Source organism: Lithobates pipiens, unplaced genomic scaffold (genome assembly GCF_037356315.1).
Source record: "Lithobates pipiens isolate NorthernLeopardFrog02 unplaced genomic scaffold, aLitPip1_a1.2 Scaffold_25, whole genome shotgun sequence".
NCBI classification, from domain to species: Eukaryota; Metazoa; Chordata; class Amphibia; order Anura; family Ranidae; genus Lithobates; species Lithobates pipiens.
This window is the reverse complement of record NW_027507787.1, coordinates 46,151,958-46,179,396: the sequence shown is the minus strand read 5'-3', so window position 1 is coordinate 46,179,396 and position 27,439 is coordinate 46,151,958. Positions and strand designations below refer to the sequence as shown.

General features: G+C 43.1%; 1 protein-coding gene across 2 annotated transcripts in view; it reads right to left on the bottom strand.

Moving 5' to 3' along the window:
• The window catches only part of MICU1 (mitochondrial calcium uptake 1), a 423,436-nt gene that overhangs the window by 305,357 nt on the left and 90,640 nt on the right, over positions 1–27,439 (bottom strand). For both annotated transcript variants that reach the window (XM_077454409.1, XM_077454408.1), the window contains exon 3: positions 9,352–9,532. In XM_077454409.1, coding sequence (XP_077310535.1) covers positions 9,352–9,532 — 181 coding nt within the window. The remainder of the gene's footprint in view (positions 1–9,351; positions 9,533–27,439) is intronic.

The following is a 27,439-nucleotide window of genomic DNA, read 5'->3' as shown; positions in this document are numbered from 1 at the left end:
GGTACAAACAAATTTCAGAAACTGTGACCATTGATTTTATCAATCAGTCCGTGAGCTCTGCACGGGGGGCTTTTTTGGGAGGATCTAATTGACAGACACTTTAAATTATTTAATGGTCAAATTTCCACGCACGCCGACCTTCTATATGCTACCGGAAACCCATAAAAATCTTAACCGACCACCCGGGAGACCTATTTTTTTCAGGGATTGGATCCCCAACTGACAATGTCAGCAAATATTTGGATAGTTTTCTTATGCCCCATGTTGTGGGCTTACCTTCATATATACAAGACACCACAGCTCTCCTGAAAAACAAATCCCTCTGGACTCCCTCTCCAGCAGGGAGTACAGATGGTGAGATCCTTCTTGATGGAGCAGGACCACATCACTTGGCCATTCAGTAAGTTTGTTCTCTAGTTATTTTTCATTTTGACCAAGAATTACTTTCTATTCAGTGGACATTTTTTTTATATTGGTTATATCGCACCATTAAATTAGAAATAATTATTTCTTACAATCATGGTCCATCAATGTTTTGTTCTACATATATTAACTTTTGTTATCATGCTGCTATGTTGTATATATATTAAATTATTGTGTATATTTATTTTATTGTTTGTGACCACTATGTGGCATCGGGTTGACATTTAAATTATGTATCTTTGATGTCCTGTGCGGGCGCACATATTTATGTGACGTATGCATTTATAGAACAGCATTTACTATCATGTTCTTCCTCTATGTGGTTGTGCAAATGGCAGGTTTTATGCATTTTGATAGTTTCAATAAATATTCAACTTAGAAACTCACACGCTGTCCATGGCCTCATTCAAAGTCCCCATTTTCCCATTCTTTATATGGTGGCCTGAATGAAACATCATGAGAAACACATGCTGTGATCAAAGGACCGTGTTTGCGGGTCCAGCTGATATATTCAGTTTAAGTTCTTTTGTTTGCTTTTTCAAAAGATACCGTATTTTATTTATGCACTTCAGTTACTAAACATTGATGTTAGCAAATACAGGATATGTAATATATATGTTATAGTTTTAATTAAATAAAAGATTTAATCAACTTTGTGTGATTAACTTAATAACCTAAATTTGCTTCTAATATCGCTGTGTTATTAACCTGACAGCTTATTGTTCTAAATAGGAAACCTTAATTTTTTTTTAGCAAAATATTGAAGTTTCTAACTACCAGCAAGATTGAGGCCTTACATTTAAAGAGCACCTGTCATTTCAGGTCCATCATGGCAGCGCACTTAGCGGGACATCCACTCACCTGCTGCTGCCATGTCCCTCACCTTGTTGTGTCACTGTCACATCACCAGACACCACTTTAAAGTGAATGGGACTGTTGGTGAGTTAAAACGCGGGTCAGAGAAGGAGCTGCTGTGGCACAGAGATAAAAGTTGCTCTTTAAAAAAATTTGATTTATATCAAGCCTTTTTACTATTTCAAAAAAAAGAAGATACGCCTACTCAAAGTTTAGCTTGCATCTTTTTTTAGACTGTGGGATATTTAGCTGCCATCACACACAAATGTATGAGTCATCGTGGGTAATTAGGCATTTCAATTATCAGTATATGTCTGAATCTATCAGAATATGTTTGTATATACCTTCTTGCTTCAGCTTCCTTTCCACTGTTGACTTATATCACCAAACTATTTTATTGCACTGTTGTGCTTATAGATGGATTGCTCCTATTAAGATTGATGCAGTACACTGCACAAAGGGGGAGACACCAGTATGTTTTATTACAAAAACACAATGAAATCAACACAATAAGATAATGTACATGGTGCAGCAAATACAATGCATAAAATATAATGCAATAAAGACAAGTAAAATTGCTTCTAAGGAAATAAATATAAAATTTCTGCAGCCAGTACTTTTCTTAGAAAGTAATTTCAGCCTGCGATTTATCCAAAATATTCCTGTTTTCATTACCTGGCTTAGAATTTAAAAGGAAACTGATGGAGCTGAAGAAAACATGCATTTTAAACCAGTAGATTAAAATTCTAGTTGTTAAAAGAGAGAAGACAGGTACGTTTAAAGTTGTTCTCAAGCCTAATCTTTAATGCATTCTAAACAGGTAAAAAAAAAAAAAAGAAAAAAAAAAATTCCCCACTACCTGTTCCACCACCCCCAACCCACCCCGCCCCACCTTCATCACTGGCTGGATATTGATAGACACCTGGCTACCTTCAGGTGATTGGACACTCTCAAAGCTTATGGACTGTGTAATGGAAACACAGGCAGAGGAAGTGATGTCACCTCCCATCATGGAATTATTTTTGGGCTCAGAACACTGAGAGAGGACATCTTAAAGTGAATTGCACCAACATTACACTGACAATACACATAGGCACACATTTCACCCCTGGATCACCCCCCAGTTAACCCTTTCATTGTGTCATCAATTGCAGTTTTAAGATTTTTCACCGATCACTGCATTGGTGTCACTTGTGATGCTAATCAGTTAGGGCAGCTAGTAGTAGGCCTAGAGTACCCACCCGAATAAGGGTTTAACCCCTTGATCGCCCTCCAGTTAACCTCCATCACCAGTGAACAACATATTGGTGTCACAGTGACGCTGGTTGGTTAGCTTTTTACAGCATTGGGGTACCAACCGTATATTACCTAATAAAAGGTTTAACCCCCTGATCACCCGGCGGGTGACATCAGTTAGGTTTTAGCATTAGGGTCAGCGTCAGCCGCAGGCAGTGGCAGATTCGTGCCAGTAGCGCTAACATGCACCATACACCTCCCTTAGTAGTACAGGGTCTGAAGGGATCAATATCTTTTATCCGATCAGATCTATACTAGAGTCCCCAGTAGTTTAGGGTTCCCAAAAATGCAGCATTAGCAGGATCAGCACAGATACCTGCTAGTACCGGTGTTTAGCCTCTCGGCCCAGCCCAGCTCACCCAAGTGCAGTATCAATCCATCACTGTCAATTACAACACATAACTGCAGTATTTGCAGAGCCAGGCCTGATCGCTGCCAACTGTAACATTTTTTTTCTACGGTAACATCCTAATTGGGAGCCCACCACTTCTGCAGCGCCCATACTTCCCCCATTCACTGGCCAGCCTGGAATTCAAGTGGAAACAGTTCATTTTATGTCATTTGATTTTTATTCGCAGTTGTTCACAGAAGATCTCCATAGATCTATTGTGGACCAAAGCAATTTGTATGCTGGTCAATTTATCAACACTATTCGCCAGTTGAATCTTGCCAGAGATTGGAAACCTATTACAGTTTCCAAATTAAAGACCTTTGGGCCTATCGCTCCTCATGGGAATAACTAATATGAGTTGCGATCATATTGGTCCACTGATCCAATTCAACATATGACCATGTTCTCTGCATTTTAACAACAATGAACTCTTGTCCTCGGGGTGACCCTGAATATGATCGGCTCCACAAAATTCAGCCCCTTGTAAACCACTTCAACAGTTTTCAGCCTTGTTTACTCCCGATCAAGTTGTCAGCATTGATGAGTCCCTTATTAAATTTTCTGGCCACTTGTCTTTCAAACTATCTTCCCACCAGCGTACCAGATTTGAGGTCTGGTTGTACAAGCTCTTTGACAGGGCAATGGGCTATACATATAGTTTTAAAGATTTATGAGGGAAAAGATAGTTATGTGGAGCCCGAGAACTGCCCAGCCTACATAAGGAGTGCTGGCAAAATTGTTTGGGACTTGGAATCACCCTTATTCGGAAAGGGGTACCACTTGTACGTGGACAATTGTTACACAAGCGTCACGCTTTTTAGTCACTCGTTTGATCATGGGATTTGCACATGTGGCACCGTGCAATCTTCTCTATGGGGCTTACCCCAGTGGCTTGTAGAGTCCTGACTTAGACTGGGGAGAGCCTGCTTGAGAAGTAATAAGTTGCTCGCAGAGAAGTGGAGGATAATCAAAATGTTTTCATTCTGTCCTCCCTTCATGCAGTCCAAATTCCAACAGTGACGGGTGTTGTGGAGAAACCTCTGTGTGTCAACGAATACAACCTTAATATAGGAGGGGTGGACCTCAATGACCAGTTGATGGCGCCATACTTAATAGCCCTTAAGGCCAGAAGCTGGTACAAAAAAAATGTGTCAGTATACTTATTCCAATTGGCTCTGCTGAATGCTTATGTGCTATACAAAGCATCAGGACGGACTGGATCCTTCCTTAAATTCCAGGAAGAGATCATGACATCCCTTCTGTTTCCAGACGGTGCTGTGGCCCAACTTTCCAATCCAAATGCAGTGAGCCAGCTGCATGAGAGGCATTTTCCGTATATGTCCTGCCTGGTACCCCTACCCAACGATCACCCCAAAGAAGAAGATGTCATGTCTGTAGGACGCGCGTATATAGGCATGACACCCGCTATTACTGTCCTTCCTGTCCTGAGCAACTTGGTCTTTGCATCAGTGAATGTTTCGAATGCTACCACACACTAGTGGAGTATTAGCGAAGGGTACAGCATATTAGGAGATATATGTGTGTATATATATCTATATATATTAAAAAAAGTTGTCATTTTATTGTTCTCTCTCTATTCTGCTCTTTTTACTGTATGTTTTCTGCTCTTTGCACTGTACTCTACGTTTTATCACGTTTTGCTTTTCAGGTATGTAATTCTTTTATACCTTACGTTTTACTGTGTTTTATTGTAAACCATTATTTTCTTTTCAGGTACGCCATTCAGCTGCAGCACTGATTTACTTATCTTGAAAACAACAGCGTTTGCTCTCATGATACGTAAATCAGTCACTCCAGTACTGTAGGAGGAAATTTCACCATCACAGTTTAAAAAAAAAAAAAGAAAAAAAAAAAAAAAAAAAGTGCATGCATGCCCATCAGAATTAGAATTGGGTGGATGCAGGGCCGTATTCTAATGGTGAGCATACCCACCAATCGATGTCTTTTCGTTCAGCCCACAGGCTGCATGGAAAAAAAAGAACCTTACAATATATGCTCAACAAGGACCAGGAAGTACTGGTATATTGCTGGACTTTGAATGGTTATACCAGAATGATGCCTGCAAGTTTATGTATCATCTTGGTATGGTTCTTTTCAGCCAGAGGTCGGCTTTCATGTAAAAGCAATCCTAACGGCTAATTCTAATCCTGTCCTACCTGGGGAACCTAAGAATGCAGCCGATGGTTCCACCAGCTGACCATAGAGCTGATCGAAGACCATAATGGCTCCAATCAGCTCTATGGCCTAAGAAACCGGATTCTATGAGCATTTCATGATTTTGGTTTTGACAGATATAAGCAGCACCATTGGGAAAGCATCTTACCACACCGATCTTGGTGTGGTGAGATGCTCTGAGGGTAGAGGAGAAATCTAGAGTCTAACAGACCCCAATTTTATTTTATTTTTTAATGAATGAATGAAATATTTGTATAGCGCACAACGCGAACTATATATCGCCTCAAGGTTTTTAAAACAGTACCTGTCACTACCCATTAGTATCATAGGGGATATTTACATTCCCTGTGATAACAATAAAAATGATTAAAAAAATAAAATAAAAATGAAACGAACAATGTAAAAATAAAATAGCAAAGCAAAATAAAAAAAATAAAAAAAAGCACCCTTGTCCCCTCCATGCTTACGCAAACGTAAAGCGTCAGTCTCGTGTCATATGCAAACAGCAATTGCACTCTGCATATGAGGCATCACTGCGAACATCAGATTGAGGGAAGTCATTTTAGCAGTAGACCGCCTCTGTAAATCTAAAGTGGTAACCTGTAAAGGCTTTTAAAAATGTAGTTTGTCGGCGTTGCACGTTTGTGTGAAATTTTAAAGCATATTGTGTTTGGTATCTCTCTCAGAGGATGTCACATTTGTTCTTGCTGTATAGAACTTACTATACTCCTAGGAAACGTTTCCAGTTGGCCGCCGGCCAGACTCAAGTTGCCCTAGGTGTGGGGGCTTAGAAGTGGATGTGCTCCATATGTTTTGGAGATGCCCGAAGTTGTTCAGTTACTGGACGGGGGGGTGACGGGAGTCATCGACCGGACGTTTGGATCCTCCATTGAGCTGGAGGTAAAACGTTGCCTACTGGGACTAGTGGAGGGAGTGGGAAATCCAGGAAACACCCAGATAGCTGTCATGAGATGCTTATTACAAGCAAAGAACCTGATCGCCCGGAGATGGCAGTCGGCGTCGCCTCCGTCCAGTGGGAAATGGCTGAATAGCATGAATGGGGCAATTCTTAAGGAGAAATAAAAAAAAAACTGTAAAGGCTTTTAAAAATGTATGTAGTTCGTCACCGCTGCACGGTTGTGCGCAATTTTATTGTTTAAAAGTATATCGTGTTTGGTATCCATGTACTCGGCATAAGGTCATCTTTTATATATATCACCAAACATTTGGGCATTAAAATCACTGCGCAAATACTATGTGAAAAAAATAATAAACACCACCATAAATAATATATTTGGGGTTCAAAGTAATTTTCTAGCAAAAAATAAAAAATTTCTGTAAACAAAAAATGTCAGAAAGGGCTTGCTTCAAGTGGTTAGAAGAGTGGGTGATGTGTGGCATAAGCTTCTAACATTGTGCATAAAATACCAGGACAGTTAAACACCCCCGCATGACCTCATTTTGGAAAGTAGACATCCCAAGCCATTTGCTGAGAGGCATGTTGAATCCATGAAATATATATATATATATTTTGCCACAAGGTATTTGCTAAAATATTCCATGGACTCAACATGCCTCTTAGAAAATAGCTTGGGGTGGCTCTTGGTAGATTTGCAGTGGTCTGATACTCCTTCCATTTCAAAATGATCGCTTGCACAGTGCTCCTTGGGATGTTTAAAGCTTGGGAAATCTTTTTGTATCCAAATCCGGCTTTAAACTTCTCCACAACAGTATTACGGACCTGCCTGGTGTGTTCCTTGGTCTTCATGATGCTCTCTGCGCTTTTAACAGAACCCTGAGACTATCACAGAGCAGGTGCATTTATACAGAGACTTGATCACACACAGGTGGATTCTATTTATCACCATCAGTCATTTAGGACAACATTGGATCATTCAGAGATCCTCGCTGAACTTCTGGAGTGAGTTTGCTGCACTGAAAGTAAAGGGGCCGAATAATTTTGCACGCACCACTTTTTCAGTTTTTTATTTGCTAAAAAAGTTTAAAATATCCAATAGATTTCGTTCCACTTCACAATTGTGTCCCACTTGTTAGTGATTCTTCACAAAAAATTTTAATTGTATATTTATAAGGGGGCCGAATACTTTCGCAAGGCACTGTATATATAGACATTGCTCTGTCTATTGATCACCTAATGTACCCGATTAACCACATAAGCCGCGGACCATTTGGCTGGCCAAAGACCAGACCACTTTCTGCAATTTGGCACTGCGTCGCTTTAATCGACAATTGCGCGGCCGTGCAACATGGCTCCCAAACAAAACTGATGTCCTTTTTTTCCCACAAATAGAGCTTTCTTTTGGCGGTATTTGATCACCCCTGCGATTTTTAGTTTTTACCCTATAAACAAAAAAAGAGCGACAATTTTGAAAAAAAAAAAAAAAGCATTATTTTTTACATTTTGCTATAATAAATATCCTCGAAAAATATATAAAAAACATTTTTTTGCTCAGTTTAGGCCGTATTCTTCTACATATTTTTGGTAAAAAAATAAAAATCACAATAAGCGTTTATTGATTGGTTTGCACAAAAGTTATAGCATTAATAAAATAGAGGTTAGTTGTATGGCATTTTTATTAATAATTTTCTTTTTACTAGTAAAGGTGGCGGTCAGCGATTTTTATTGTGACTGCGACATTATGGCGAACACATCAGACATTTCTGAAATTTTTTGGGACCATTGGCATTTATACAGCAATCAGTGCTATACAAATGCACAGATTCCTGTGTAAATGACACTGGCAGTGAAGGTGTTAACCACTAGGTGGCAGTGTAGGGGTTAAGTATGTCCTGGGGAGTGATTCTAACTGTGGGGGACGTGGCTACGTGTGACACGTCACTGATCTCTGCTCCCGATCACAGAGAGCAGAGATCAGTGACACAGTCACTAGGCAGAATGGGGAGATGCTTATTTACATTTGAATCTCCCCATTCTTCCTCTCCGTGGGGCGATCGCGGGTATCCCTGCGGACACAGAGTCTGCGGGACCTGCGACCCGACTGACGAAGGTCCCACACAAGATGGCGCAGCAGCAAATTTAAAGGGATGTACAGGTACGCCCATTTGCCCAGCCGTGCCATTCTCCCGATTTACATGGGCGTACGCCGGTCGGGAACCGGTTAAATGTCAGTGCATAGCTGCAAGTGTTTTTAAACTAAGGCGGATGACAGTGTGCGCTCTCGTTTTGTTTTCTCTACAGGTAAATACAACATGTGTCCAGTCCACCACACCAAGTTGAATATTAAGAGAATAAGAGCTGCAGCAGCACCTTAGCGATTGGATAATATACACACACAGGACTCTTTAGCCCAGCTGGGGTCTTCTGTATCGGCACAATCACTGGTGCCTGCCCGCAGTGCCTGGTGGTTGTTTTTGTTGGATTTTCTAATTGAAGTTCAGACAATTATATTTTCAAGGACACTCAGGACTGAGAAGCATATGATCTCGAGATAAAAAACACAAACGCTCTTTGACATCCCATCGGGTATAGCGCGAGCCAGGTGTGCTTATGTTAACTGCATCAGAACAGCAGCGACAGCCGCAACACACTAATTCGGCGATCAGAAAAAAGATTGCTTGGTGACACTGGCGACAAGGGCTGAAAGGTTTAAATGGGAGGCAATCAAGGGGTTAAACCTTTATGGGGGGGCTACCCTAGACCTAAAAGGGGCCTACCACTAACAGCCCCAACACTTAAAACAGTCAAACAAAATGACAATAATGCAGTGATCAGTAAAAAAAAACGAAAAGTACTATTGGTGTCACTGGGATGCGGGGGGCGGGGGTGATTTGTTTGCCTGTGTGTACTGGTGTCAGTGTGCTGTTGGTGTAACTCACTCTGTTGTCTTCTCTCCTTGGGAGCCGGAAAGAAAAGGCTTCATGAGGAGAGACGACATCACTTCCTCTGCTTCTGTTTACAGTTTCAGAAGCAGAGGAAGCTTCTCATATCTCGAATCAGTGGCCTCTCCCTCAGGACGGATCGCTCCTGGAACAAAGCCGACCGCCAACCTGCACTTTAAAAAAAGGTACACACATTTTTTTTCTGTACAAGGCAATTATAGCTATAAGATTTGCAGTAAATGTGCAATTATCCTTTAGATTACAGCAGAATTGAAGTTGGTTTTACTTAGAATTTTGCCAAGATAATTTGTTGTATAAAAAAGGAATACCTTCCGATCCCTAAATCCTGTACGTTGCTTCTTCTTCCTACCCTCTTCTGGTTGCTGTTCTTCATCACTTGACTCCACAGCCTGATCCACATCATTTTCTTGCTCTTCATCTTCCTTTCCCTTGGCATGGGATTCATCTTTCAAATTTGGCTTCACTGAAGACTGTGCTTCTGCATTAGCTCTGTATTAAAGTCAATGGAGATTGTTAATTTAATCTTCACACACACCTATCCTGAATGTGTATCCTAGCACTGCCGCCCTTATCACTCATCACTACTGTGAGCAATTATACACATAAAGTAAATTTCTAAATAACACTCTATTTAGTGATGTACATCTAAAATAATAAAGGCAGAACTCCAGTAAGTTTAAGTAACTGGCACCTGGACAAGGCTAATGGTCCCGTGTACCTACCCTAAAGGATCTTAGCAAAAACACATAGAAGAAAACAAACAAACATCAAACATAAGTAATATCTTCTAGAGATTTAGCATAACCCATTCAGTAAATAAGGAAATTATGCAGAGTGGATGATTTGTCAGTATAGAATCCAATATGGATTAACCAGAGAACTCTTAAAAGTGAAGTTCACCTTTGGAACATGTTACACTCGTATTTAGGGTGGAACATGCAACAATGTATTACTTTTATAACAGAAACTAAGAAAATCATGTTTTTTTCAAAATTCTCTGTATATTTTGGCTTATATAGCAAAAAAAAAAAAAAAAAAAGTTGTGGGACAAATGCCTTGAAAGAAAACTATCTCACCATTATCAAAATTGAATTTGAGTAGAGCGTTGCATGACTAAGTAAATGTCAAAGTGTGACCACGATGAGAGCTGAAAAATGGCCTAGAATGGAAGATGGTGAAAGTGTCCGGACTTGAAGTTGTTAAACTTCCGAAATATCCTGTTATTGTTTGAGTTAATGAAAAAGGTCCAACCTGCTGGCTAGTAACATCTTTATAGCATCCCAATATATAAAGACTTTCACTCAACTGCATATTACAGATTGCTCCCTGACATCTGGTAGGGAAAAAAAAGTTTCAATGAAGAAGTGTAATACCACACAGAAAGGTAGGTGGGTAAAAGAACAATAGTAGCTAGATCTGCTTACAGGGGTGTTGTGAGTAACCTTCTTGAGGATAGTATACTAGACTATTCTCGGAGCACCAGAAGATATTAACACCATTAAGCTGCCCGGAGCTAAAAAAAAATATAAATATGATGTTTTGAAGCCTCTCTGTGCCCAATACACTGAAAAGGATTTTTTTAAACCATATTTTAACGATCACATTTGTGTTTTTCCTCGCCTACATTCTGTCAGCAGAGTTTCTTCCATTACTCTTAGAAACCAAACAAATGATTGGTGCGTTCACTTTTCACCAGTTTAGATTTAATTTTCCCTAAATCCAGTCACATATGCCTAGAATGATTGATAGCTATAGATTATAAATCACTTTTATATCCAAACACTGTCACATTTTAAATTAATGCAAGAAAAAACACATAACAAATGTTTATATTAAAACATTTATTTTCCTGACAAATACCCTTTCAGCACAGTTCAACCTCTTAACACAAAACTGCAGCCTATACAGTATATGCCATACTAGTTTGTCCCACTTTATTTATAATTTTGGTTTCATATGCAATTTCAATTAGGTTAGGCTGTGCCCACATGGTGAGGCCCCTTTCACACATGCGGACCGTATGTCCGTATTTCATCCATCCGTTTGCAGATGAAATACGGACATGCATTCATTCCTATGGGATAGCGGGTGTCTGCGGATGAATATCCGCAGACACCCGCTATCGTCCGCCTCCGCAATTGTCTGATTCTGCAGACAGAGGAAAATCCTATTTTTCTATCCATCTGCAGAGCGGATCGGATGAACATGGACAGACTGTCCGTGCTCATCCGATCCCCCATAGAGGAGAGCAGAGAGCTGACAGGGCGGTCCCTGTTACCTGCCGGCTCAGCGGGGACAACGGAGCGATCCCCACTGAGCAAGCGGATCATCACGGGGCAGATCATTACTGATCCGTCCCGTGTGAAAGGAGCCTTAAGTTGTGGCAGTACAGATCTAACCATTTTACATAACCCACAAGTGTAACCCTAATGGGATGGATTCTACGGTTAAACACCCAAGCTAATTGACACCACAAAATGGACAAAGTTGTATAAGTCAGAAAAAAACCCTATGGAACTATGAGATCTAATACACCTAAAATCCTACACAAATTGTGAAAAATATAGACACAGTTGATTTCTACACATATTTTATATTACGTAATACATGCTTAGCATAATTTATTTACAGTCTAAAATAATACATCACGTCTACAAAAGACACTAATGTTGATTTATGCCTGTGTTTTGCTACACGACCCAAAAAGCTGAGTTTTATATTACAAACATACATCTTGACATTCTACTGTAGAATTACCTGACAATTGTTATTCATAGATTACTCACTAACTGAAATGCTATGCTAGGTTCATAATTAACATGGTGGAACTTTCTTGGCATACAATGAGTTATAAAAAATGGTACAAGAACAGCAACTTTGCATTTCAGAATTCCCCCTTATTTTTGTTGGTTTCTCTACTATTTATAAAAAGAAGAATTTTGCATTATTTATGTAGACTGGTGTAAAGTGGTAAAATGTGCAAAAGAAAAAACTATATATTGTGCCACTTTTACAAAAGTCTAGCTTCGTTCTACTGAAATAACGTAATTAACTAGGTGGTAAAAACTATTGAAAAACTCAGAAGTAATAATAATAAATCAGCAAAATCTATTCATTAAATCAATTGCACTTAAATAAAACAAAAAATCTATATTTTCCTTAAAACAAAAACACAACAAAATATAGATTTTCATCTTTAGGAGAAAGACAACAAGGATGCTGGAAGTACAAATTGGTACATGAGGCTTCACAATAAAACGACATGTCTGAAGAAAGTAGAAATACAAAATGCAGACAGCTACACCAGCACATCTGTATTTAGTTTGATAACCATCTAGTCATATCACCAGAGGGCCTTTTCCATTGTTATTCTTCTGCTCTTATTAAAATTCGACTTCAGGTTTTAAGAGTCAGAAATGATGTCAAGTTTTTATTGCTGGGTCTTGACTGGGGAGTTTTACCCTAACCTAGATGGGCACCTCCAGATGGGTACCCACTATCCAGACAACACCAAGACAAGAAACAAGAATGTACAGATGTCATCAGAACAGGGAGACAGAGAGCAATAAAACCTGACAGATGTACTAACCTTTCAGCACTCTCTAAAATAAATGAGGTTTTGCCACTGTCTCGGTCTCTTATTATGGGCACAGGAAGTAAAAATATCACCAATGAGGCAAGGCAACAGACAGTAGTAAACAAAAAAATGAATATGACTGATGCTAAAACCATCTAACACTTTTGTACAAAACATTTTGTTTGGAGCTGACCTTTAACCTTCTTGCTGTGGCCAATAGAAACCTGTGTAAGGTGTGGAATGATGGTAGAAAGGGTGGTAGGGGAGCTAGTTTGAGCTGAAAAAAAAAAAAAAACACACTTGTTTCTCGCTGTTCAGGTGTTTTCCATTGAGGTCTTTAGGGACAAAAACACTCAAATCTGCCTAAAAAGAAGCTCATGCACTTTGAGTGACAGGCAATTTACTACAGGCCATAAAAACGCTGAAATGTGAACAGGGAAAATTAATGGGCTTTTGCTTGTTGGGTGTTTGAGCATCGAGTTGAAAAATGCTCAAGTGTTAAATTACCCTGTAGTTGCAATACATTTGTTAAGATTGAAGCAAAAACACACTGTGCTGTGTGTCAGAACACCTGCATGATGTTGCACAGGTGCTGGAGGGTGGTATATCAAACTTGGAGACCAAAATATACTCAGAAAAAGAATGCTGGCCATTAACAGGGCAGCGATTATCATCATCTTCCATCTGCCATAATAGCAGGTGTGTTTATTAGCCTTGACCATCATTTTTGATCAAATATCTTTCCCTTACAAAAACAAACAGCAAAACTGAGCAAGCAGATAATGGGTTGCTCGAAACCGTATGTTATGGCATACTTTTATTCTTGTAAAAATTACTTTATTATTGGGATTCTACTTAATGCTGCAAACAATTACAGTAAAATCTGGAGGAATTATACACTGGAACCAATTGTATGATCACACAGCCATGAAAGGTTAAGTGACTTGTAAAATTCTGGCAATATAAAACCCCATCTTTAAAAATAAATGAAGAACAGATCCTGGTAAATAGTTTTTCATATTGCATATTTCTTGCGGATTATTAAATGCAAAATTTTTATTTTCTTAACAAAAGCTTTTTTTTTCTTATAAGAGTCTACAAAAAGAAGACCAATTCAACTCTGGTAGACATCCATCAGACTCTTTATATCCAACATACTTTAGGTATCATGTGCACCCGCCACTGTGTCCTGTAGCGACAAAGCACTAGCTGATAGAACTACACTGTCGATTGATGAAGATTCTGCGAATGAAGACAGCAAAGTTCATGGTCAATAAAGAGGTAAGTGCCCTGCCTGAAATCAGTCATCATTCAGGACTGAAAAGGCTCATCCTGAATATCTGGTGAAGCGTATCCAGAAAGCCATACATGCAGTAGCATAAGTTTAAAAAGGTAAAAGCTCTATCTGTTAAAACAGAGCTATGGTCTTGGGCCAAGCGTATACAGTATTACAAGCAGCCAGCGTCTGGTAGACAGACATGGAGATAACCAAAACTTGCATGGTGGAGTTAATCAAGAAAACAAGGCCTTAAAAGGGATCTTCTAACCTCTGGATGACAGTCTTTGAGCATGGAATTATCCACAGGGACAGTTTTTCTGTCATCGCAAGAAATGGTCAAGTCAATTACAGGGGTAGTCCATTTCTGAAGGAAATCCTCCTCAAAAAGGGCCATTTTGAAGAAACTGAGTTTCTCAGGGCAAAGCTAGTCACCATGCCAAGTCAGGCTCAAAAGAGCAAGTGGACCGAAATAGTCTTAGCATGTTTTAATAATCTAGGGAACTCATGGTGGAAACCTTAAGGTGAGCAGATTCAGGCTGGGTTTCTTTTAGTTAACCACTTGCAGACCGGACCATTTTGCTGGTCAAAGACCAGACCACTTTTTGCGATTCGGCACTGCGTCGCTTTAACTGACAGTTGCGCGGTCGTGCGACGTGGCTCCCAAACAAAATTGACGTCCTTTTTTTCCCCACAAATAGGGCTTTCTTTTGGTGGTTTTTATTTTTTGCGCTATAAACAAAAATAGAGCGACAATTTTGAAAAAAAACGCATTATTTTTTACTTTTTGTTATAATAAATATCCCCCAAAAATATATAAAAAAACATTTTTTTCCCTCAGTTTAGGCCGATACGCATTCTTCTACATATTTTTGGTAAAAAAAAAAAAAAAAAAAAAAATCGCAATAAGCGATTATTGATTGGTTTGCGCAAAAGTTATAGCGTTTACAAAATAGGGATAGTTTTATAGCATTTTATTAATAATTTTTATTATTTATTTTTTTACTAGTAATGGTGGCGATCAGCGATTTTTATGGTGACTGCGACATTGTGGGGGACCCATCGGACATTTTTGACACATTTTTGGGACCATTGTCATTTATACAGTAATCACTGCTATATAAATGCAGTGATTCCTGTGTAAATGACACTGGCAGTGAAAGGGTTAACCAGTGGGTGGCAGTGTAGGGGTTAAGTGTTCCTAGGGGTGTGTTACTAACTGTGGGGGGGTTGGGCTTTCATTTAGTGAACACTGATCTCTGCTCCAATCACATGGAGCAGAGATCAGCGTCACTAGTTGCTAGGCAGAATGGAGAAATGTTGTTTACACAGCATTTCCTCCATTCGGCCGCTCCGTGAGACGATCGCGGGGATGCCCGCGGCGATCGAGTCCGCGGGTCCCACGACCGGACTCACGGGGGTCCCGACCAGCGCGGGAGTGCGCCGCCGGCGGCGCGCTCCCGATGGCAGGGCGGCATTGAATATTGGACGTACCTGTACGCCAATATGCCTGCCCGTGCCATTCTGTCGACGTACATCGTCGTGCGCTGGTCGGGAAGTGGTTAAAAAACACAAACATGTCATACTTACCTGCTCTGTGCAGTGGTTTTGCACAGGGCAAACCAGACCCTCCTCTTCTCGGGTCCCTCTTCGGCTCTCCTGGCCCTTCCCTCCTATTGAGGGCCCCAACAGCAAGCAGCTTGCTATGGAGGAACCCAAGCTGGGTCACAGCTCCCTGTGTCCATTCAGACATGGTGCCCGGCCCCCTCTCTCTCCTCATTGGCTGACTGACAGCAGCAGGAGCCAATGGCGTCACGCTGCTGTCTCAGCCAATAAGGAGGGGAGTCTTGGACAGCCAAGACATTCCTGCAACATCGCTGGATCTAGAGGGACCTCAGGTAAGTATTGGAGGGGCTGAGGGGGTTCTGCTGCACACAGAAGACTTTTTATCTTAATGCATAGAATGCTTTAGGATAAAAAGCCTTGCGACTTTACAATCACCAAGTTTGAGATCTCCGCACAAGGCATCTCATCCTGATCCAATAGCACAGAAATAAAGGTGGGGGTCTTCCTCGTACACCTACTCCTCAGGCAGTGCATCAGATGCAAAAGACAGAGACCATCTCAGGAAGAAGGAGCTAATTTGTGACCCATGTGATCTACGGCCTCTAAAAGCACTAAGATTCTGCCCATAAAATAAAACATGATGGCAGAAATCTCCTCTCAATATAGATAAAAGGAAATATATGGCAGAGGTAGAGGGGCCGGTGGAGTAACCAGGGCTAGGCAGAAAATCAATTAGACTGGAGACAGTTGTTAGAATAGAAGATGCTAGGGCAATTTGGAGAAAGTCAACATACACACACCCCCCCCCCCATTGACCCAGAGCCATAAGTTGAGCCTCAGCTAGCCTTCAGTGCAAAATGTCCCCAAAGGTATATTCAAAACCTGCTGCTGAGATGCAAGGGTGAACTGGCACTGTAGGCTGCCAGAACCCAGAATTGTACAATAATTGCTGTGCTGTACATACAAGAGATGGGAGCCCTGAAGCCAACAAGAGAGCACACCAAGAATAAGGACATGGCGCATATATACGCAGAGGAGCCACAGTAATCAAAGCCATGTAGGCACAGTATCAGATTGATGTGATAGACTTGCGCCAAAAGGAGCCTCAATTTTTACAGATTCCTGTGCTCCTAATGGTTTATATTTTTGCAGCCTGCCTTCCACTACATCCAACCAGAATGCCAGCGCACTGTAAACAGATAAAGAAGTAGGCCCTGTGTAACTAACTAAAGCAATGGTCTTCGACTCTGGAGCAATATGATAGGGTCAAGCCCCATCCTGGCTTTGCCCTCCATGCTAGGCATAGCCATTAAGGGGTTTTCAGGGACAGGGCTCAACCACAAGCAGAATACAGCCCTGGACCTGTAAAGCACCCTGCGACTAACATGCTGCACCGCATGCCAAGTTATATGCCCACGCAAGATTTAGTACCAAAAGCAACTTTACATGCTGGCTCTAGAGGTCCTTAAAGGCAGGGTTCAGGTACAGTCCCATTAAGGCTCAGCTGAGAAGTCAACCAATTCAAGAAGCTGCTGAAGGAGAACCACATTGGCTATAGCGCAGCTTGGAATGTGAAAATAGAATCTTAAGAAAAAAAAAAAAAACTTAACACAAAAAAAGTGAGCTTCTCACAGTCCATCACCTAAGAACACTAGCAAAAAAAAAAAAGGGCTTTCTGGGAGTGGGAGGGGTTATATACACAAGATGTTCCTGCAGCTTTTTTTTCTCCAATCACCTGAAGGTAGCTGCATACAAGCCATGGTTCAAAATAAGATACTGTCTCCTGTACTGTATTAATGATGGATTTTTTTAGTTTACGAGGTTTGTGCATCACACAGTAAGTGAATTAGGGACTTGTTTAGACTGTCATACAGGAGGCTTAGATGTACATTATGAAAGTTTTTCTTCCTAAGGGCTCATTAGGCAAGCGATGAACTGCATTTTCTGGATGCAGCTTACCACTCTGTAGCTAAACAGATTTCACTTAACTTTGTATAAACGTCACTATTCATTAATCTGTACAGATGGTAGCTGTCATTAAGACATGGCACAGTAATGGATATCGGGTGCCTTCCTCCCTGCATTTTATGACCACCAGTATCTGTGGCTGTGCTGACTCTCAATGTCCCTGAATTACAGTTTAATTTGTCTAGAGATTGTTATGGATCCTTTCCTCAGGAGTACTGCTGTTACAGGTCATTTGCTAAAAGACTGCACATATCCTTGGTCAGTGTTCCCTCACAAATAAGAAAAAAAAAAAAGTCTCTGAGCAGGATTATTTTGCACAGAGGACCCTTTATCTAACAGAAGCTACAGCATTCTAGTCAGCCGCCTGTATAACCTATCCATCAGAATAACCCTGGAGTTGAGATGACCACAAGCGAGTCAAGATTTGTTCACTCTGTGAACTGTGGGTATCAACATGACGTTGCCCAAAATTAATGTTGAAAATCATGACACTGTAAAACTAGTACAAAGAGGCTATTATTGTACAATATAGATCAAACATTTAAAAAATTCTACTGACCGCTCCCTGACCAGATATTTAGTCAGCTATTGTTACAGTCCAACAAAGCAAGAATCTTTTTTCACCAAATTTCAAGGCAGTCAGGGCAAAGAGCTCAAGGCAAAAAGGATAGCCGATTGTCATCTAGTCATAGTCAGGATACTGAATTGAAACCAAAAAAAATGTAACCAATCATTCTGTCAATAACTCACAAAGTACAAAAAGCACTTTTCTTTTAAAGTCCGATGACAGCTCTGGGCTCCTACTGAATTTACTATACACTATAAAGCCTTATGTTAGAATAGGATGTATTGGATGACAGTGTTTTATCTGTGCCATTACAGCAGTTAGGCTCCGTTCACACTGGGGAGCTCCGCGCGCTGGCGGTAAAGCGCTGCTATATTTCGCTTTGCTTTACAGTCATTTTAGCAGAGCTGATCAGCCGCTAGCGTGGCAGTTTTAACCCCCACTAGCAGCCGAAAAAGGGTTTAACCCGCCTGCAAAGCGCCACTGCAGCGGTGCTTTGCAGGCGGGTTTGGAGCGCTGCCCCATTGTTTTTCAATGGGAAGGGGCGCTTTAGGAGTGGTAAATACACCGCTCCTATAGTGCTCCAAAGATGTGGCTTGCAGGACTTTTTTGACTGTCCTGCAAGCGCACCGCTCCAGTGTGAAAGCCCTCAGCCCTCACATTGGAGTGCACTGAGCGGCTCTTTCAGGCACTATTATTAGCACTAGCGCCTGCAAATCGCCTCAGTGTGAAAGGGGCCTTATTGACATTTGAGTTAACCTCACCATAGTTGCCATACGTAAGCAACCTTTGAAACAAAAGAATCTTTTTGTTACCATTCATATAAACTCTCAAAATGTGATACTACATTTGTACAGTATATTTAAAATGAGCTGCCCCCATTTGGACGGTTAGCTTTTGGAGCAAATCTTGGCAATGGCGTTGTTACTTTTAGACCCAAGTGTGTTTATAATATATATATATTTATATTATATATATTCGATTTTAAGGGGTTGGTTAATGATATGGAGAAGGTTAAGTTGTGGAGTTAACCGCTTCACGCAGATAAACTGCAGCAGAAGGGCATGTACAGGCAGATTAACTTCCCTTTACATTGCCCTTTAAGAGGTGGTTTGATTTTGGTCTCATCTGACCACACTTTCAACCAGTTGCCCTGTGAATCACTCAGATGGACTTATATATGTGCTTTCTTGAGCAGGAGGACTTTGGGGGCAGTACAGGATTTCAGACCTTCGTAGTGTGTTACCAATAGTTTTGGTCCCAGCTGCCTTGAGATCATTGTCAAGATTCCATGTAGTTCTGGACTGATTTCTCACTGTTCCCATTATTGAAACTCCATGAGGTGAGATCTTGCATGGAGCCCCAAACCGAGGGAGATTGACAGTTATTTTGTGTTTCTTCCATTTGTGAATAATCACACCAACTGTTGTCACCCTCTCACCAAGCTTCTTGTCAATGGTCTTGTAGCCCATTCCAGTCTTGCGTAGATCTACAATCTTGTCCCTGACATCCTTGGGCAGCTTTTTGGTCTTGGCCATGGTGGAGAGATTGGAATCTGATTGATTGCTTCTGTGGACGTGTTTTTTTTATACAGGCAACAAGCTTAGATTAGGAGCACTCCCTTTAACCACATGCCGACCAATGCACGACAATATACGTCGGCACAGTGGCACGGCTGGGCAAATGGGTTTATAGGTAGGTCCCCTTTGCATGCGTGCATGATGCCGCATCTTAGAGTGCTCCGTGCCCATGCCATGGAGCAGAACAATGGGGAGATGCCTTTGTAAACAAGGCATTTCTCTGTTTTGCCTAGGGACATGGCAGAGTTCACTGCTCCCCATCATCCAGAGCAGTGACCGCTATCATGCGAGTGGTAGCCCATGGCCCCCCCACAGTTAGAATCACTCCCTAGGACACACTTAGCCCCCTAGTGTTTAACCCCTTCCCTGCCAGCGTAATCAGTAACAGTAATCAGTGCATTTTTATAGCACCGATCACTGTATAAATGACAATGGTCCGCCATTACTACAGGGGGTCCCCTACTTACAAACATCTGACTTCCAAAAGGAGGAAAATAACAGGAAGTAAGAGGAAATCTACCTCTAGGAAGGGAAATTCTCTCCTGTAAGTTAATATGGGAAAAAGGTGTCTCCACTGATGCTTTATCACCAATCCTTGTTTTCCTAACAGCCCAAAATTTTCAAAATCCAATTATCATTGGGACAGAAAGTGAGGTGAAATCTTCTGTACAGGGCACGGACAGCTAAACAAATGTAACAGGGGTGATAACCCTTCCCTATGTTATCCAAAAAGCTTAAAAATAGATTTTTTGGCTGGAGCTACACTTAAAACTTTTACCCGTTCTGACTTACAAACAGATTCAACTTAAAGGAGGGATTCCGCCAAAAAAAAAAAAAATATTAAAAGCCAGCAGCTATAAATACTACAGCTGCTGACTTTTAATAAATGGACACTCACCTGTCCCGGGTTCCAGCGATGCCGGCAGCCGAGGCCGATCGACCGCTCGGGCCTCGGCTGCTGCCGCCGCCATTCTAGGTGAGGGAATCAGGAAGTGAAGCGAATCGGCTTCACTTTCCGCTTCCCTACTGCGCATGCGCGAGCCGCGCCGCGCAATAGGAAATCTCCGCACTGTCACTGGGACCCGTGTGTGTCCCAGCAGACAGAGCGGCAGGGCAGGAAATGGCGTAGACTCCCGTGGGAGTCTATGCCCGGAAGTGGGTGAGAATACCTGTCTTTGACAGGTATCTCCACCCCCCTCCCCCCTGAAAGGTGTCAATTGTGACACCGGAGGGGGGGGGTTCCGATCAGCGGAGGTTCCACTTTAGGGTGGAATCCCGCTTTAACAACAAACCTACAGTCCCTATCTTGTTTGTAACCCGGGACCCTCTATAATATATAAAAAAAGAAAAAAAAAAAAAAAAAGCTATATGCTATAACTTTTGCACAAACCAATCAATATATTATAGCTTATTGTGATATTTTTTTTAAAAAAAGTAGAATACACACACACACACACACATATATATATATATATATATATATATATATATATATATATATATATATTTATTTTTGGGGGGGGGGGGGTATTATAGCAAAAAAGATTGCTTTTTTTTCAAAACTGTCGCTCCTTTTTTTGTCTACAGTGCAAAAAATAAAAACCGCAGAGGTTAACAAATAGCACCAAAAGAAAGCTCTATTTAATGAGGGAAAAAGCACGTCAATCTTGTTTGGGTGCAACGTTGCACGACGGCAGAATTGTCAGTTAAAGCAACACAGTGCCGAATCACAAAAAGTGCTCTGGTCAGGAAAGGGGTAAATCCTTCCGCGGGCTGAAGTGGTTAAAAGAGTGCTCCTAATCGCAGCTCATTACCTGTATAGACACCTGGGAACCAGATACTCATTTCACTCATTAAAATGCAAATCAAAATTATAACTTTTTTCTGGATATTTGTTATTCTGTCTCTCACTGTTAAAGAAACCTACCATTAAAATGATACGTTGCTCATTTCTTTTCAGAGGGCAAGTGTACCAAATCAGCAGTGGATCAAATACTTTTTTCCCTTGCTCTAAAGACAAATTTGGATACACTATCAAATTGAAGCGAATTCTAGCCAAGGCCGTTTTTCCTATTGGGATAAAGGATTTACAAAATAAAATAAAAGCTGATCATTTTAAGCACCTCTGTCAGTAGTAAATGGTTTGTCTAATACCTGTAGCTGCTAGATCGTCAGAACAGCTTGTTCTACTACAAAAACACCACATGTAATGACCATATCACCAGGTAAAAATAAAGGAAAGAAAACCTAAATGAGATTACTAATGCAACCATCACCTCTAAGAAACGATAAGCTGCAATATAAAAAAAAAGGTTACCCTTTAATAGCGCATTAAAGGGTATAGTGTTAGGGTGGCCTGCAGGGGACCGTGACGGCGGCCTGATCCCGCATCTCTGATCCACAGGGAGACATAGCAGCTCAGCGCAGTGCAACTTCTCTCCCCTCTCCTCCAGAGTGGAGTGCTTGTAAAGCAGATCTGGAAGGCACTGCAAATATGAAGGGGAAACCCAACATTGTGTGTCGCATCACTGAATTCTTCCCAATTACAGCTCCACAGCCTCCCCAAGATGGCACCAGTGGGGATATGGACCTGCAGTCACGAGGCTCCAATACCCCCCATAACAAGCCTGATAGCATGGACGAGCTGGACATATTGGCTATGGCTACAGATTTACCCTCATAGAAACACAGGGGCAGAGGTAAGCGATCTGCTCTCTTCACCCACACCCTCTTTACAAAAAGCAGCTCTGTTCTGCATCCAGCCAAACTGATGGCTGAAGAGGGCCACAACTCCTTAGCAGCTCTCCCAACAGGGGATTAACCTGCTTCAGAGCACATACTCAAGCTTATGCTCCTCTCACTCCAAACAGAGATGCGCTCAATTTTTCACCTATCCAACAGAGTTCACCAGAGGAGCGTACAGACACCCTGGAAAAACATGTCTCTGACCAAGCTAGAGCCCATTACGAAGTGGTGGATGCCCACGAACACCAAAATCAAGAATTATGTCATGTTCAAGCTAAGATAGCTAACCTGGAAGCATGGGCGTAAACAGAACTTTTTTGGGGGGGGGCATCATTTGAGGGTCCTTTTCGACAATGTCATTATCACAGTCAGACTGCAGACGCAGTACAGTCCCTAGAATAAGTAATGGATAATGGCCAATAGGCCCTCTTACCAGACCCAGCGAAACTACAGCAGTGATCCCTCCGGCTGGACAATCGATCACTCTGGATTCCCCGGGGGCGACTCTGGTCATTAGTGTAGCACAGTGTTTCTCAACTCCAGTCCTCAAGGTGCCCCAACAGGTCACGTTTTCAAGATTTCCCTCAGATGACATGGCTGTGGGTAATTACTAAGGCAGTGAAACTGATCAAATCACCTGTTCAAAATAATGGAAAAGCTGAAAACATGACCTGTTGGGGCGCCTTGAGGACTGGAGTTGAGAAACACTGGTGTAGCATATCTGTACCCCGACAGTGGCTCAGTCTCTCTCTCTCTGGGGGCGTTGGGCAGCGTGGCTCTCTTTCTCTCTCTGGGGGCGTTGGGCAGCGTGGCTCTCTTTCTCTCTCTGGGGGCGTTGGGCAGCGTGGCTCTCTTTCTCTCTCTGGGGGCGTTGGGCAGCGTGGCTCTCTTTCTCTCTCTGGGGGCGTTGGGCAGCGTGGCTCTCTTTCTCTCTCTGGGGGCGTTGGGCAGCGTGGCTCTCTTTCTCTCTCTGGGGGCGTTGGGCAGCGTGGCTCTCTTTCTCTCTCTGGGGGCGTTGGGCAGCGTGGCTCTCTTTCTCTCTCTGGGGGCGTTGGGCAGCGTGGCTCTCTTTCTCTCTCTGGGGGCGTTGGGCAGCGCGGCTCTCTTTCTCTATCTGGGGGTGTTGGGCAGCGCGGCTCTCTTTCTCTATCTGGGGGCGTTGGGCAGCGCGGCTCGCTTTCTCTATCTGGGGGCGTTGGGCAGCGTGGCTCTCGCTCTCTGGGGGCGTTGGGCAGCGTGGCTCTCGCTCTCTGGGGGCGTTGGGCAGCGTGGCTCTCTCTCTCTCTCTGGGGGCGTTGGGCAGCGTGGCTCTCTCTCTCTCTCTGGGGGCGTTGGGCAGCGTGGCTCTCTCTCTCTCTCTGGGGGCGTTGGGCAGCGTGGCTCTCTCTCTCTCTCTGGGGGCGTTGGGCAGCGTGGCTCTCTCTCTCTCTCTCTGGGGGCGTTGGGCAGCGTGGCTCTCTCTCTCTCTCTCTCTGGAGGCGTTGGGCAGCGTGGCTCTCTCTCTCTGGGGGCGTTGGGCAGCGTGGCTCTCTCTCTCTCTCTGGGGGCGTTGGGCAGCGTGGCTCTCTCTCTCTCTCTGGGGGCGTTGGGCAGCGTGGCTCTCTCTCTCTCCGGGGGCGTTGGGCAGCGTGGCTCTATCTCTCTCCGGGGGCGTTGGGCAGCGTGGCTCTCTCTCTCTCTGGGGGCGTTGGGCAGCGTGGCTCTCTCTCTCTCTGGGGGCGTTGGGCAGCGTGGCTCTCTCTCTCTCTGGGGGCGTTGGGCAGCGTGGCTCTCTCTCTCTCTGGGGGCGTTGGGCAGCGTGGCTCTCTCTCTCTGGGGGCGTTGGGCAGCGTGGCTCTCTCTCTCTCTGGGGGCGGTGGGCAGCGTGGCTCTCTCTCTCTCTGGGGGCGGTGGGCAGCGTGGCTCTCTCTCTCTCTCTCTGGGGGCGGTGGGCAGCGTGGCTCTCTCTCTCTCTCTGGGGGCGGTGGACAGCGTGGCTCTCTCTCCCTCTGGGGGCGGTGGACAGCGTGGCTCTCTCTCCCTCTGGGGGCGGTGGACAGCGTGGCTCTCTCTCCCTCTGGGGGCGGTGGGCAGCGTGGCTCTCTCTCTCCCCCTCTCTCTGGGGGCGCTGGGCAGCGTGGCGCTCGCTCTCTGGGGGTGTCGGGCAGCGTGGCACTCGCTCTCTCTCTGGGGGCGCCGGGCAGCCTGGCGCTCGCTCTCTCTGGGGGCGCCGGGCAGCCTGGCGCTCGCTCTCTCTGGGGGCGCCGGGCAGCCTGGCGCTCTCTCGCTATGGTTTCCACCCAGCACACTCTTTGGCCTGTAGCACGCACTCCCTCAGCATTTTTCCAGGCTGCAGTCTCTCAATCTCTCTTGATCGAGCTGTAGCCTTCTCCCTGTGGAAAATGGAGCTGCCAGTCTTCGGGACTACATGACCCATGATGCTCTCCCCTCCTAGACTCCTTTGATTGGCCAATGGGGAAGGAACGGACTGGGCAGGAAGCTGGGCGGCGAACCTAGTGAGAGCCGCTGTCTTCTCCCCGACAGGAGAAAGGGGGGCAAGCTGGGGAAACCTGACAGCCCGCAGCTCGGCTTTCTCCTGTCACAGCTCTGCCAAGTTCTATGCTGGACTGAGCAAGGAAAAGAGCCTGCAGTCACACTACACTGATGGGGGGGGGGGGGGCGGCTTGACAGCACCTTGATGGTGTCAGCTGACTGGCGGGTGGCACTCGAGTGCGGGCTTAACAGTGCCGATCCAATCCCCGGTTCCAGGGGGCACTTGACCCTCCTTGCCCCAACCTGCGGACGCCCATGACTGGTAGACAGGTCACGCTGTAATAATATCAAATATATCTGCAGCCACTGCTCAATGAAGGAAGGAGTTCAGCCTAGTAACAACTGTCCTCAGAGAGCGACATATCACATATAAAAGGGGTGCTAAGCTCATTTACCCATCAAAACCAGCCTACTACAGTTACTTCTCGAAAAGATGGGATTAAAAGCCTGATCAACTGGGGTCCCATCAATGCTCCGCTCACTTCCCCCAACAAGCACCCCCAACAATGGCACACAGAGCCTTGGTCATCATTCCTCGCACCGAATATGGTTTACTGCAGCCCTTGAGGACATGTCTTCTGCCATGCCACATAATCTGTACCTTAGTTGTCTCACTCGTGATGTATACGGTGCTATGCACACCTAATGGCTTGCTGATCTTTATCTTCTTTGTCGTTGACATTTCATGTTTTACAATTTTGCCCGTTTTGGTCGAGATTTTTTCATAGTTATGCATTTGTGATTCGACAGGAATGTTTGACATCATTTTCCCCATGCTTATGTGGACAAATTGAGTAGAAACCCCATCCTAGGTATAATGTCCACATACGATCATACAATAACAGACCAATTACTATAGTTAATAATTACTCACCCAATACCAGTCAACGTTATCTATTTGTAGAAATGTGAAAAACAGTGCAGCGCTTGCTATTACATAAATTAAACATGTAACTAAATACAATGAAGTGATCTTTTATGAAAAAACCTTAGTGTTAATGATTCCAGAAACTGATCAGTGAAGAAAGGTATTGTGCAAAAAGTTAATTTGCAAAAAAATTGTTTGGTTGTGAACCAAAAAAAATGTTTTTCTAAAAAAAAAATATATATATATATATATATATATATATATATATATATATATATATATATATATATATATATATATAAATGCCAAAAAAGTGTGTTTACCAAAATTACTTCTAAAAAAAACAAAAGAAACGAAAACAGAAAAAATTATAGAACAAAACAGAGAAATCAAAAGAGAAAGTCCTCTCCCTTGAGTATACGAAAGTGACTTTTCAAAGTCCCATACAAGTGAAGATAATTATTGGTTGAGTGAAATATCAGTGAACACAAATGAAGTTGATCCCATGTAACTCCGGTGAGAGTGCTTGACCACGTAAAATCATTCACTACAGCAACTTAGGTAAGTAATGCAGGCTTACCAGAACATTAATGTGCGCAGATACGAATTCCCAAACAATTTGGATCGGTCAAGGTCGCTCCTCAGACACTCCACATTAACTCGGACGACTCGAATCCTCTTTCCGGACGGGAAGGTAAAACACAACCCACACCTTCGGGTGTTCCGAGATCGTAGTCCGTTCCGGTCAGTTCGAAAGCCTCAAGGTGTCGTATCACCGAATGGATGAAAAAAAGTAGTAAAGTACGCCCAATCGTGTGATATAGTTTCAAACACGTGGAATTTATTTCTCAACCAAGTACAAGTTGGAAAATACGAATGACTCGGTCGAGTCACATAAAAATAATCGTAACATAAAAAAGAACAGTTTTGCTAGCAAAAGTATATAAACGAGCGAATAAATAAAAATAGCACGAGGTGTGAGCGTATCTACCCGACGATCGTTTCGTCACAGATTGACGTCATCAGGGGTACCGTTATCTATTTAACACTCTCATGAAGAAGTTAGGCCCATATCGACAAACTCATTTAATCATATGCGGGGACTTAATTGATAATGTTGATCCTACCCTAGATACTTATAACTAGGCATGAGCCCAATGTTTGAGTCAAACGTAAGTTCCACTCAAACATCAGGTGTTAGCCAAATATAAAACAATTTGGGGTGTTCGTGGCAAATTCGAAAACCACGAACACCCTTTCAAAGTCTATGGGAGAAATCAAGAGTGCTAATTTTTAAGGCTTATATGCATGGCCCTGCCACCCTCTAATGCTATGGGGAAGCCATAGCGATCTCCCTGTGCGTCAGAGGGGGCGGGATCTCCCCCGACATCACCATCTGGCCCCACCCTCAGTTATAAAAGAGCTGTAACCTGAGAGGACGGTCATTACAGCGGGTGCCTCCAATGGAGGCGGGTCGGTCGTTTTTTGTTTTTTTTTGCAGAGCAAGAGAAGACGACGACAACTTTGTGTGACAGTTTTATTTTTTAATAAAAGGACTTGTCCCCAAGCCATGTCATGTCATTTTTACCATTTTCCCACTTATTTTGTGAAATGGTAGAGGTACATTTGTACCCGTTACCATTTCACATGGGGGGGGGCGGGATCTGGGAGTCCCCTTGTTAAAGGGGGCTTCCAGATTCCGATAAGCAGCCCGCAGAC